We start from the raw sequence: 13,719 nt of genomic DNA on the forward strand, positions 1-13,719 counted from the left end.
TCATTTTGCAGGTTTTGCTCATGTAAAATTTTCTCAGGGAGAAGCAGCAGAGGTCTGGCTGAGAGGGTCAGGTAAAGAACCAGTATTCCCTGTGTTATGCTTGAGTACAAACAGGAAAGTACGATTTCTATTCATCAAAAGTACTACTGGAAAAATAAGGAGGGAAAGGAGCATTTCCTAATTGGAAAAGCATAGAATAGAGGGATAATTTTTGTTTCTTTTTCCTGTTTAATACAAGATACTCTAAAACCTGAAGGGGAAAACATAAATGATTAAATTCTCAAGTCATTTACAGTTTGCATTGAAGACCTGAGTTTACGTGGTTTCCAGCCCAGCTATAGTTGGGATGCTGTGGTCCAGCTGGGAGATGATGGAAAGAAGGAGCTGAAGGTCTGTGATAGGTCATCCAAAGGATGGGCGAGAAAAAACTACTCTTTGGAGGATTTGCATCTTTTATCTCCATGTTCTGAGAAAGCACATGAAAGCTATGGCCCAACCTGTGTTATGAACAACAAGAAGCTTTGTTAAGAGTAGGTGTGGTGGTATTTTATGCTTTGAATTAACTTTGTTCCATCAACATGGTAGCTTTTTCTGATTTTGTTCCCTTATCTCAAGGCTTTGTTTGAATAGTAATTATCATTTGATAGTCAAGCACCAGCCATTTCATCCATTTTCCTGAAATCTTTGTCTTGAGGAATAAGCACTGCTCACTTATGAAAACCTAGTGATGATGATCATGGTAAAGACCCACTAAAAACAGGAAAACTGACAAAGAACGCAGGGCCATCGACACCTTCACGAACCAATTTTTGAGCTGACAGCAGAAAGCAAGACTATTGTAACTATTTGACAAATGAAGCTGAAGAATAGGAAAGCAAGCAAAATATATCCATAAATCACTGGTCAATGCAGAACAGTCAGGTGGGCACACGCTGTCCTTTACAGCCGTGTTCCCCAGCTTGGCCTGCTTGGGTGCATGCACGAGCTCCAGCAGTAGGAGCAGCAGGATCATTTCCCAGTAGAAGAGGTGTTCAGCTGCTTGGGCAGGATGTAAACACCCCTTTGAAGTGATCTGCAAACCACTAGCTGTCTGCGTAGCGTCATCTAGAAACCATTTTGTAGAGGTTTCTGGGTGGAAGCACCTTAGGAGCAGAAGTGTGAGGCTGCACATAAAAAGAAGATTCTGCAAATTCTGAAATGACAATTTTTCTCTGACAAGGTCATGCAAAAGCCAGTAGGCAACTCCTGTACTTGAAGTTCAGCAGGAGCCAGTTACAGTGCCATAGGATGGGAAAGCTACATATCCATGGCAGCATTTCTGTATAAAAAGCAAGATGACAATTTGTGCTACCCAACGTTCAGGACCTGCTTCAAACACGTACTCTCAAAGGTAAGCATTTAATTTTAAGTGTGTGCTTATGCAACTTGTGACCACTGGAAATTCGCAGCTCCCTTGGGCAGCATGAGAACGGATACCTAACTACAGAACAGCAGCTGTTTTTCAGTTTGACAATTATATCTATTCCCTTCTCAATAGTACTGAATTTTCCTGAAGACTTGCAAGTAGACAGCCTAAACAGCCATACATGAAACATTGTCTTTATAGTATAAATTCATTGTTTCATTGAGCCCTGTGACATTCCTGGACATTCACAGAATGACAAAATCATTAAGGTTGGAAAAGACCTCCAAGATCATCTAGTCTAACCATCTCCCTACCACAATACTACTTACTAAACCATGTCCTTAAGTACCTCATCCAATTTCCTTAAACACCCTGAAGGACGGTGACTCCACCACCTCCCTGAGCAACCCATTCCAATGCCTGACCACTCCTGAGAAGAAGTTTCTCCTAATGTCTAACCTGAACTTCCCCTGGTGCAGCTTGCAGTCATCCCCTCTTGTCCTATCACTACTTATCTGAGGGAAGAGGCTGACTCCCTGCTCACAAAAACCTCCTTTCTAGTAGCTGCAGAGAGCAATAAGGTCTCCTCTGAGCCTCCTCTTCTCCAGGCTAAACAGTGCCAGTTCCCTCTCCCACTCCTCATAAGACTTGAGGTCCAAACCCTTCAGCAGCTTCGTTGCCCTTCTCTGGACACTCTCCAGGGCCTCAATGTCTTTCTTGTAATTAGGGGCCCAAAAACTGAACACAGCACTCGAGGTGCTGCCTAACCAGAGCTGAGTACAGGGGGATGATCACCTCCCTGTTCCTGCTGACTGTGCTATTCATGATACAGGCTAGGATGTCATTGGCCTTCTTGGCCACCTGGGCACAGTGCTAGCTCACGTTCAGGCGAGTGTCAACCAAAATTCTCAGCTAATCTCTTGCATTAATGGTTCATTTTTTATAAATGAATGTGTAAATATTTATTTATGTGCAAATTTCCAGAGAAATCTACTCATCTTATCTCAAACATCAATGACTTTTATCTGCAATGTGTCTACAAAAGAAATTGCTACATTGGGAGTTACTATCTCTATTTTTATAACACATAAATGAAAAATATAAACCACATCGCTCACCAGATAAAGACAGACTGGTTTTAAAAGTGTAATTCATGGAAATCTTTAATGATGGTTTTATTATGAAAGATTAGAAGTTCCCTCACTTTGAAGAGTGGTGGGGTCTAGCCTCACTTATACATGTGACATAAACATCCTTTTTCACTTACACAAATGATCCAGTTCTAATTATACACTGGGAAGAAAATACTCATAATTGCATCAATTGATTTCTCAGCCTGTCTTGCGTTAGGCAAACATTTTTGCAAACCATGTTGTCTCAGTTTTTCCGGTCTCTAAAATTAGAATAATTCTTAATTAACAAAATTAATATAAGAAGTCAGTATTTAATTCCTGGTGCTGGCAGAGATTATTAGAGCATTACCCCATAATCTGATCATTCTGTCTCCATCAATGGGGAAAAGGAAACCTTCATGCATCACAGCTGTCAGAGCAGATGAAGAAAGAAGTCAGTCACTCTTCCTTCTTCCCAATCCTCACAGTACTCTCTGGTTATGTCTGTGTTGGTACACCAAATCAATACAGGGATGGTTTTATGGTCCTAAGGCCAAGAGGCACAACAAAGCTGGCACCACCCTTTGTGCTCAAATTCTCTCCTCAAGTCATTCTCAGAACTACACTCAGGCAATTCTCCCAGAGGTCTAAACCATGGTAGGGGACATGCTGACCATTAAACCAGTAATTGTGGGACAGTGTCTGACACATCCCTAGAACTCTGTCATTATCAGTGAAGGTATAACAAGAAAAGGAAGCAAATACCAAGAGAAACATTCCTGCTGCATAATTGTTTTTTGTCCAAACCTCTTCCTGAAGGTTATGTCATAGAAGAGGGTAGTAGGACAGACCCACAGGTATTACAGATGCTGTTAGGACACCACTATGTCTTTTCATAGAATCATAGAATCATTAATGTTGCAAAAGACCTCCAAGATCATCTAGTGCAACTGTCCCCCTAACACAATATTACTTACTAAACCATGTCCTTAAGTACCTCATCCAACCTCTCCTTAAACACCCCGAGGGATGGGGTTGCCCACATCCCTGGGCAACCCATTCCAATGTCTAAGCACTCGTTCTGAGAAGAAATTTCTCCTAATGTGTAACATGAACCTCCCCTGGTGCAGCTTGCAGCCATTCCCTCTTACCCTATTGCTGCTTATCTGAGAGAAGAGGCTGACCCTGAGCTCATCACAACCTCCCTTCAGGTAGCTGCAGAGAGTGATTAGGTATTCCCTGAGCCTCCTATTTTCCAGGATAAACAGTCTCAATGCCCTCAGCCACTCCTCATAAGACTTGTGTTCCAAACCCTTCAGCAGCTTCGTTGCCCTTCTCTGGACACGCTCCAGGCCCTTGATGTCTTTCTTGTAGTGAGGGGCCCAAAACTGAAAACAGCACTCGAGGTGCAGCCTCACCAGAACTGAGTACAGGGGGATGATCCCTTCCCTGTTCCTGCTGACTATGCTATTCATGATACAAGCCAGGATGCCATTGGCCTTTTTGGCCACTCTGCTGGCTCATGTTCAGGCGAGTGTCAACCAACACCTCCAGATCCTTTTCCTCTGTGCAGCTTTCCAGCCACCCTGCCCAAGCCTGTAGCCTTGCCTGGGGTTGTTACGACCAAAGCGCTGACAATTTTCAATGCTGACAATTCTATTTTCCGCTTCCACAGAGAACTAACATGCAGGCATTGAAATTCTGGTACACCTGAAGTGGATTATTGCATTATTTTATAGGACTAGCTGTGGAAGCAGTTGTGTTCAATAATATACATATGGTATTTGATCTTGATAATCAAAATAATGTATCTTGTAGGAAATATAACAGAAGAAATATAGGAGAAATATTGCGCTGAATTAATGCTCCAATTAAGTGCTACATGAATTTAATGAACTATTACATTGCTTGAAGAAGTTCTATAAATAACTTGCAAATTTACATGTGCAAAGGAGTGCCACTAATATGCATTATTAAGGCATAAAGATTTATTGGAGGATCTAACAAGATCTATATTAACCAAAAATATGATCACATAACAGAGTAAGTCTTACAAGATCGCTTATCTTTTTATGAAGATATTATTGCTGATGTCAAGTTGTGGGGTTTTTTTACTTTCTGGTTTCTTGCTCCAGTCCATGCTGTGATATTCATGCACCTCTTGAAATGTCTCACTTCTGTGAATAATCTTGCATTTCCCCCAGTACTTAGCAGGAAGCAACATGCTCTATAATACTCAAAATTCTGTGCCCTCTGGAGTGGATGAGAGTTTGAACCTGACTCCTATGGGAAGTCTCAGAGGGTAGATATTGCCATGTGCAGGCAAAGTGCAATTTAATTGGAAATTATATATTTCACAGTTTAACTTTGCATCCTTTTCCCCAAAATACAAAATTTCATTGCAGAGATAATTTTAATACTTTCGTCACATTGAAAAGGGAAAGAATTAATTAAATTCTGGATTGTCAGTCAAGTTGAGAACACAGAATGGAAATCCCCATGAAACAGCAGGCAAGTAACGGTGCTCAAATTGTGATAGAGACTAATGTATCTTGCAAATGAAAATGCCATCTCCAATCTGTAGCATAATGATATGCACAGATTTCTCCCTGCCCCCATTCCCACTCTTTTTGCTCAAGTCTAAAGTGCATTCTGTAATGCATTATTAAGCTAAATTCTGACCCAGTTTCTTAATTATCTGTAAGCTACGGGGAACTTGTAGCAGAATATTAACTAAGGCAAGAGATGTAAGACAGAAGAATCCACGATGGCATTAGAAACAATCATTAGCATTTTCCTAAGAAAACGCTTCACTTTTTAATATTTAACCTAGCCTAACGTAGAATTTATATTTTAAAGCTGTACCAAGTGTATACCAACCAGGCCACCAAAACAGCTCAGGCAAAAAAAAGAAATAAGAGAAGGAAAGCAGCATTTGGGGAAGCATTGCTGGATTCACAATATCAAAAACTTGTGGCATACTGACACATTTCTGGGACAACAGGATTTTTTCCAACTGTTCTTCATGGATACCCTCGAGGGTTGTTACAGTGTCATAGAACATTATGTGCTGAACTGTTTATTTTAGGTGAACTGTGGGATATAATCTGTTACGGGTTATACATGCGTACCGAAATTTCTGGGGGTACAATCGGGATAAACAGCTGTCATACTTAATGACAATTTGAAAGAATCCTCCAAACACTCTTGTGCCTGGTTAATATCAAGTCAGTGGTTACAGTTTTATACCTCTCTGTGCTGCTGCATGCTCGTGGAATATGAGAAGTTCTCATGGTGAAAAATCAACCGCAGATATCCCATATCAGAAACTTCTACCTGCAAAGCTGCAGGTGTAGGTGATTTTTGATGACTTGCTGTATCTCTGATGTAAAAGTGTTTGAGGGAGTGAAAAACATACCGCAAGAGCAATGTATTTGGTGAGAACAATTTTTAATATAAAACATATTTCAAAATTATTTGAGGAAAAAATATTTTCCCCACCCCATCTTCGAAGGATTTGTGGTATGCTTGTGTAGAAAGTCAAGCATTAACTGTAAAATTTAGACAACAGGAAAAAGTCCTAAATATATAGTTATAATTTTGTGGACAAGGATGTATTTATTCAGTTCAAAGATCAAGAAAACCCATGCAGTCCACTTGCAATTGAGTTGAGGAATCACCTAACTCTGCAGAATATGGCATTGGTATATACATTAAAAAAAAAAAAAAGATTTGTTTCATTAATTCATCAACAAAGAAATCCTACTGTTTGAAAAAGATTTAGAGGCGGTCAAATACAATGTTTTATTAGTAATAGTGTCAAATGCAACTCATGTGCCAAGTCTAGTTTGCAAAACATTTGATGATTGAAAAGTGCTAAAAAGCTTAATGTACATTCAAGTACATTGCTTCAATTTGAAGTGTACTTTCTCTACTGGAGCATCTGGATGTATCATCTCCAATGCTAATGCTGTGAGTTTCCCACTTCAACCCGCCAAATATTATGCTGCTTCTAGGAAGAAAGGTGCCCAAAATTTCTCAAAAGTGATGAACAGCAAGACTGAAACACCTTTTATGTTACAGATATGGAAAAAAAACCAAAATCAACATTTCATACTTGAGCATCTAAACCAGTATGTAGGCATTGAAACGAAAAGCCCAATTTTCAAAGGCAGATTTTGTAAAAGTACCTCACGCTTTTCCATTTGATTATTCTTTCTAGACTAATCTGTGTAATCATTCAGGCCCAAACATTCATACCAGAGTTTCCTCTGCAGAGAACAAACACCTTTTTTTCATGCATTTGCAGTTCATTTGTGTTTGATTGCGATCAAACCAGCATTTAATCAGCTGTCCCACGGCCCAGGGAGAGAGCAACTGCAGCAACACAGGCTCCAGGGACAAAGCTGGACACCAGGAGGATGTTTACCAACATAAATACGTCATGCAAACCATTTGTGACATCCTGACCCCACAGTGTTTGGTTCTTTCATTTCCTGAAGTGCTTTGATCCAGTGGTGGACTGTGAGGAAGTCTGCACGGCCTCTTAGGTGGGAAACCATTCTGACCAACACAGACATGGCTGAACAGACAACAGAAAGGCCTTCACCTTGTCTCTGTCAGGCAAAGGAAAGTCCTCAGTGAAAATATGCTGGTATCTATTGTTCACTTCTTAGCATAATCACCAGTGCTATTATTGTTAAATGAGAGAGAGCCCCCCTCCCCTAAAAGCAAAATCATCTATTTAGACACAGCAACGTTCTGCCTCCTTGTGTCATGCTGCTCCATGGTCTTCGCTATTTCTCTCGCAAAAACATCCACTAAGGTTTCTTTTTTCCTCAAGACTCTATTTCTTCCATCACTTCCATCACAATTGTTCGAGGGCCAGTCAGGATAAGGTTGCTCACTGTCCTGTAATCCACATGGAGAACGTTGAGGCCGTTGACAGACACAACAAACTGGCAAACCTGAAGAGAATGAAAAGTTACGCATTAGACATATTTTGTAAGGTTATTTACACAGATGTACTATTGACTCCTGGGCATGCAGAACCTTCAGAACTCTTCATACCATGTCCTACATTAACCATTTTCCTTATAATAATTGTATTTTCTGATATCAGTTCTGCTTTGCAAACAACACACGACAAGAACGCTCTGGCCATTGCAAAGAGTCTGTTATCCTTACTTTGTCTTAAACACTTTCATAGAAACCGTTTTAGACAACTCTTGGTAGTCACAGTACAAATATGCATTATGTGTCCAGGCTTAGGGCAAGGTCTGGATGATGACTTCACTAGATTCAGTGCCAGAACTTCCACCGGTACAAACTGAACCCAAAAGGTCCAAATTCTAGGAAAAATACCGTGAAAGTTGAAGTCAGTATTAGGAGAGATTAAAATGCTACTTACGTTTTCAGGAGATATTCCTAATAGAGATTTAGTTCTTTTTATATTTTATGTGAACTGCTTTTGGTTTTCTTCAAGTATGGCTCATTAATTCACTTCAAATATGCTAATATTTAGGTTTTAAAAGCCATAAAAAATAAAAACATGGAAAGTCTCGTATCATCAGGAGGCCATTTCTGTCCAAAACGTCTTGATAGAAATATTTTGACCAATGCCACTGCACATGTTAAAAGAGTCAAAGAAAAATTCACCTCAACCTTGTAAAAAATGTAATAAACGAGGAGGAAAAGAAAGCAGAAAGAGAACAGTACTGATTCCTCAAAAACATTAAGCCTTCTCTCTATCTAATCATAATATTACAGTATTTGATAAAAAGGTCCAAATCTAGTTCTGTGTTTTAATGATAAAAATATGGAGCCTAAGGTAACAATAATATCATCCTGATGTTCCAATGAAACAATACACTCACTAGAAGGTTATCTTACTCATCTTGAGTCTGTGAGAAGGAAACTACGAAGCGAGTATCACTAGAAATTTTCATGCTTTACTTTGTATTTTTACCTTTCCTATTTAGGCAGAAACAAAACCAGGAATTTACACAGGAGAGGTGGGAAGCAGCTCTGATGTCTTCCAAAGTTAGCTCTACAACAGATTTTTCTTGCAAGCCAAGTCATTTACCTTCTGTGCATCAGCTACCTTCCCTCCTCCCCTCCCAAGTAAAACGTGTAGTGAAACTCAATTTTTATTTGTGCAAAATGTACTGAACGTAGCTACCAATGTTCCATTAAAGGAAAATTACAGGAAGCAGAGCTGATCCCAAAATGTAACATTTCATCAAAAACGCCACCAATGATTTTAATCTTTGCTCTGTAGAGCCTTTGCACAGAACCAGTGGTGGCAGCAGCCCCTGGAAGGGAGGGCAGACCTCTCTCTTGCTCCTTACCACTTCAAACTCAGGACTTCTCTGCAGAGCTGGAGATCCTGGAAGTCAGCCTTGCTGGTAGCCTAAATGACCATTGAAGTATGGCAATCAGCAATACTGCTTAGCCAGTTTCCATGGTGGTATGGATGTATCTTTCCTATACTATATGTTTTGGCTGAAAGCAGCATTGGGAAAACAGTTCAGGTTTTGCATACAGAAAAAGCCTTACAAATTTTAAGGATTTTGGTTGAAAAAGTTGCCTGTCATCCTCTGCAGTGTGCCTGATTAGTATTTAAGAGGCATACCTATTTAGTTTAAAATGCAGATTTTTGCAGTATCTATAGGTCTTTCAACTCCCAGCAGTATTTCCTAATGCTTTCTATGGCTTTCCAAGATTGTATCAAGTTTTACTGAATTATAGCTCTGGCTCCAGAAGAATATTTGGGTTGATTTAAAACAGACCTGCAGAAATAACATTGTCTCTTCTGGCTTAATGCAATTTCTGGAAGTCAAATGGCTGATGTTTGCTTTACTGCTGTGTATTCTCAGACTTCTCGAGTTACTGGAATCCCAATGCATGGGACTTGTGTTTGACCATGGACAGGCATGCAAGCGTGTGATGGATAAATCTACATGCTGGATCATGTCAAGGGCATTCAAGGGCCTCCAGGGAACATCCCTGGCAGAGGAACAGACTTTCCAGACCAGCCAGGCACTTGCACAAGGGCTGCAGTGGTGGAAATGCTGATGGCACAGGCACCTCACAAGTGAACAGCAGTTTGGATGCCAAAGAGTGAGTTTCTTACACAATAGACAAGAGTGTACACGTCTGTGTTCTCAATGTGTTTGTTTTAATGTATGCCCTTGGCAATACTATTCATCAGCAATGCGAACGAGCTGAGAACCATCCCCTTTGCTCCTTCCTTTGCACTGGATCCAAATGGCTCATTAGTTTCACCATCTACAGTGAGAAGGGTTAAATGCAAAAATTCCACCCAAGCCAGACAAGCAAAAAATTGTAGAGAGGATGGGCAAGGCACAGAAGAGAGTCCTTCTGCCCAAAATGGCATGAAAAGACCCACGAAGAATAGGAGATGCTAAAAAAGAGCCAGTCACTTTGGGGGCAGAAAGCTCTCTCCATGGCCATCGCTTGGCCAGTGCCCCAGGGACTGAATCTCCACAAATTACACATCCAGATCCTTCAGGGATAGAGAAACATGGAGCCATTTACTGTGTCCTCCAGTCCTGATGGGGGGAGAGAGGTCTGCACAGACCTGAGCCCTTCAATATACTGAGGGCCCCTGACTCACCCAGTTTTCTTCTCTCCCCCAATTTTCCCTCTAGTGCTGCATCCAGCAAGGGGACACAAAATGCAGCGCTGCTTCGTGCATTTTGGCCATCATCAATCTTGCCCCAAAAAAGCCAACATCATGCATTGCTCTCTGAGTGGAGTTACCAAATGAGTGAGAGCAAGTGCGTGCCCACAAACCAGCCCTGGCTGAGTATATCACCCCACATATTATTATCTTAGGAATTTTCTTAAGGAGACTCGTTTACAAAATCATGATGATTTAATGCTACATTTATAAAAACACATTTCAAAAAGCTGTAAGTGTTCAGCTCATTGCTACAGCTGTTAAGGGCTTTGTAACTATAAACATGTAAAATTTCTCTGTTGGTTTCCACACATCAGTAACTCTAAGAGACAATAAACTAAAGTTAAAAGAGCCTCAAAGAGCCTTTTATTGCTCATTTCCTCATAGCTCTCCAAGGAACTTGACAGGAGATAAGCATCCATTTTTATCTCTCAGACTTCAAAAAATGACAAAGTCCAGAATAAATTCTGACCATTTTGTTAGTTGGTGATCCCACACAGAAAACCACAGAAACAATAACAGTTAAATAAAGGAACACTGACTTGAAAAGACTCCCTTAATTAAAATAAAATATTTAAGTGTTACAGTAATCAACATTTATTGCTAAAATTTTCAGTTTCCCACCCTGGCATACAGCAGCCCACAAAGGTAGGGACAGCAGAAAAGACACCTCTGTCTTTCTGAGGGTTTTCACTGGCCTGTACAGAAGCTTTAACCAAGTCCAGGTTTTCCCAGGAAAGGAAAACTTCCACTTTGGACTTACATTTAAAGAGGAAAGATCTGGAAACCTATCACTTAAAGGATTTAGCAAACTGAAAGTTGTGAGGAGAGGAATATGATTAGCTACCATAACATTTAATGGCCAAAATAAGGACTCTGCTGTACCTGGAGCTGTAAAACTCTTCCTAATCCTCACCAGTTATTGCACTCTTCTCTCCATGTCAGGCTTTGGCTGCTCTGGTGATGCCCATCCCCACAGAGATCCACAGAATTCACAGAATCACAGAATTGTACGGTTGGAAGGGACCCCCAGAGATCAAGTCCAGCCCAGGACTCCCTAGGACAGGTCGCACTGGTTGGCATCCAGACGGGTCTCGAATGTCTCCAGAGAAGGAGACTCCACCACCTCCCTGGGCAGCCTGTCCCAGGGCTCTGTCACCCTCACTGTGAAAAAGTTCTTCCGCATGTTGGTGCGGAACTTCCTGTGCTCCAACTTGCAGCCATTGCCCCTTGTCCTGTCCCCACAGACCACTGAAAATAGGCTGGCCATCTGCCCCTGTGTCCCACACTTCAGATATTTATAAACATTGATCAGATCCACTCTCTAGTCTTCTTTTCTCAAGGCTGAACAACCCCAGCTCACTCAGCCTTTCCTCACAGGGGAGATGCTCCAGACCCTTAATCATCTTTGTGGCCCTCCACTGGACTCCTTCCAGGAGATCCCTGTCACTGATTTGCCTTCCAGAATTTCCCACCAGCCAGACCAAAGCCCCCCTCGCAGGGGGCTCTCTGCAGTGGGGCTGGATGGTGAGGGTGACTGAGGGATGTTAGAGACTGGCTGCAGGCATGGGGTGGAATTGCATAAATACCATGAAGCCAATAACTGAATAAAAAGCTCACAAACCTGTCAGCAATTCTTACTTAGTGTTCTGCTTCAGGATGACCTTAACATTTATGAACACTACAGGAATTTCACTGGAGTATAGATCCTCAGATATTCAGATGCTGTTTGCTCTGTAGGCTTCAGTCACCTGTCAGGTGTCTGATCACTATCTGGATTCCACCCTGCCTTTTTTCCCCTAAAGAGCATAAAGACTTTTACAAGTAATGGTTTAATAGACACCAAAGAAATCAACGTTACAAATACAACATAGGTTTGAAATTCCTGAATTCAAAGCTACATTGTGCAATGACACATTAGAGATAGCAGCAAAAATGCTCCTTTTCAGAAGTACTGATGCTTTACCCAATTATCTGGTCAGTGATGGGGCCATTCAGGGTCTAAATCTGCAATGAACAAAATGGTACCAACAGGCCAGGAGTTTTCTTCTCCACCACCACCAAGGGTAACCAGACATCATGGTTTGCATGACCTGTTTGACACTGAGAGCTGCTCTGGCATCAGGTGTTAACAGCATAAAGAGATGCTGAAAACATTGTGACCAATGCATTTTCACTGGAGGTGTGACCACCACTGTACATGTGGCAACTGCATGAAGGAAAATCTTAAAAACCGCTGGAGAGAGAGCATGAAATCCAGCCTTGCACTAATCCTTCACTCTGCAGCCGCCAGGACTTCACCCCTGCACTCTGCACAGATCTGAAACAGATTTTTAGCTGCTGGCAGCTCAAACCAGGGCTGCGTCCTGCTGCAGAGCGGATCCCTGTGAAACCAAAGTACTTCAAAAGTTATCAGCACATTGCACAGGAACATGCAGTTGTTAGGAAAGCTGTGCACAAAGCAGGGCTGGCTCAGTGCTCCACCAAGAGACAAACTGGATTTAACCCTTTGCTCAGTTCATAATTTGGAAGGACACCAATTTACATACTGGTATTGGATAGTTTATGACACCCTCCCTCACCAATGATTTCTTCTTATCATCTGATGTGGCGCCAAAGTCACACAGGTAACTTTTACTTTAAGACAAGCAAATGCATGGAAAAAATGTATTGGCTTCCTTTTGGTCTTCTTTAAAAAAACCTCATTAACATCAAATAAAAATGAAGAATTCAAGCAAATGTAGGAGTTAATGTCAACCCTGGAAAGTTCTTCAGCAATTATCCTAAGAACTAAAATAAAAGGTGCTAAGTATAACTTCTTTCAGAGCTGTCTAAGGAAAAGTGTATTTTGACAGTTGTACAGAATAAAATTGATACCAGAATTGACAATATAATTCTTTCAAAAAAAAAAAAATCCCCCCAAAAACCCAAACCCAAGAGACCAATGTTAGTGATTCTTCCTGCTAATGAAAATTAAAATGACATCCATTACAGAAACAGCCTGCTTACATTTCTGTTGTAGAGATACTCTCAATAATTATAAATAAATAGTTTTTTCCATGTCCTACTAATCCTACAGGGACAAGGATCAGCTGGACAGTTTGAGCAGCTCAAGCTTGTAATTGTTTCATTATGGTATTCTGAAACTCACTGTGATCTTCCAGAGGACAGATTCTTCACTTCTGGTCAGCAAAACTGTCTATTTTCTATGTGTAATCTGAACAGAAGACCTGAGAGATCCTGATTTCTACTAAACATCAGGCCATGCTGTCAGTAAGAACCCTTCCTTACAGGTACCCACATGAATCGGGGCTGAAGGATTAACCTTTTGTGTTTGTCAGTGACCTGGAGGTGTCTTAAGCAGGATACCCAACAAATAGCTCTTCCACTTCATAGATACTTAAAAAAACAAAAAACCAACAAAAAAACCCAAACAACAAAACTAAAACAAAACAAAAACTCTGGGCCAGTTCTTAAAGAATTTACTGGTTGATTCT

General features: G+C 41.0%; 1 protein-coding gene across 1 annotated transcript in view; it reads right to left on the reverse strand.

Annotated features, from left to right (window-relative positions):
• Window positions 1-4,467: 4,467 nt before the first annotated feature.
• Window positions 4,468-13,719, reverse strand: part of DEPTOR (DEP domain containing MTOR interacting protein) — a 75,353-nt gene continuing 66,101 nt past the window's right edge. The window contains exon 10 of the mRNA XM_084280052.1: window positions 4,468-7,484. Within this exon, the coding sequence (XP_084136178.1) occupies window positions 7,356-7,484 (129 nt within the window). The 3' untranslated portion in view covers window positions 4,468-7,355. The remainder of the gene's footprint in view (window positions 7,485-13,719) is intronic.

The sequence above is a fragment of the Gallinula chloropus genome (assembly GCF_964237585.1).
Source record: "Gallinula chloropus genome assembly, chromosome: 2".
Classification (NCBI taxonomy): Eukaryota; Metazoa; Chordata; class Aves; order Gruiformes; family Rallidae; genus Gallinula; species Gallinula chloropus.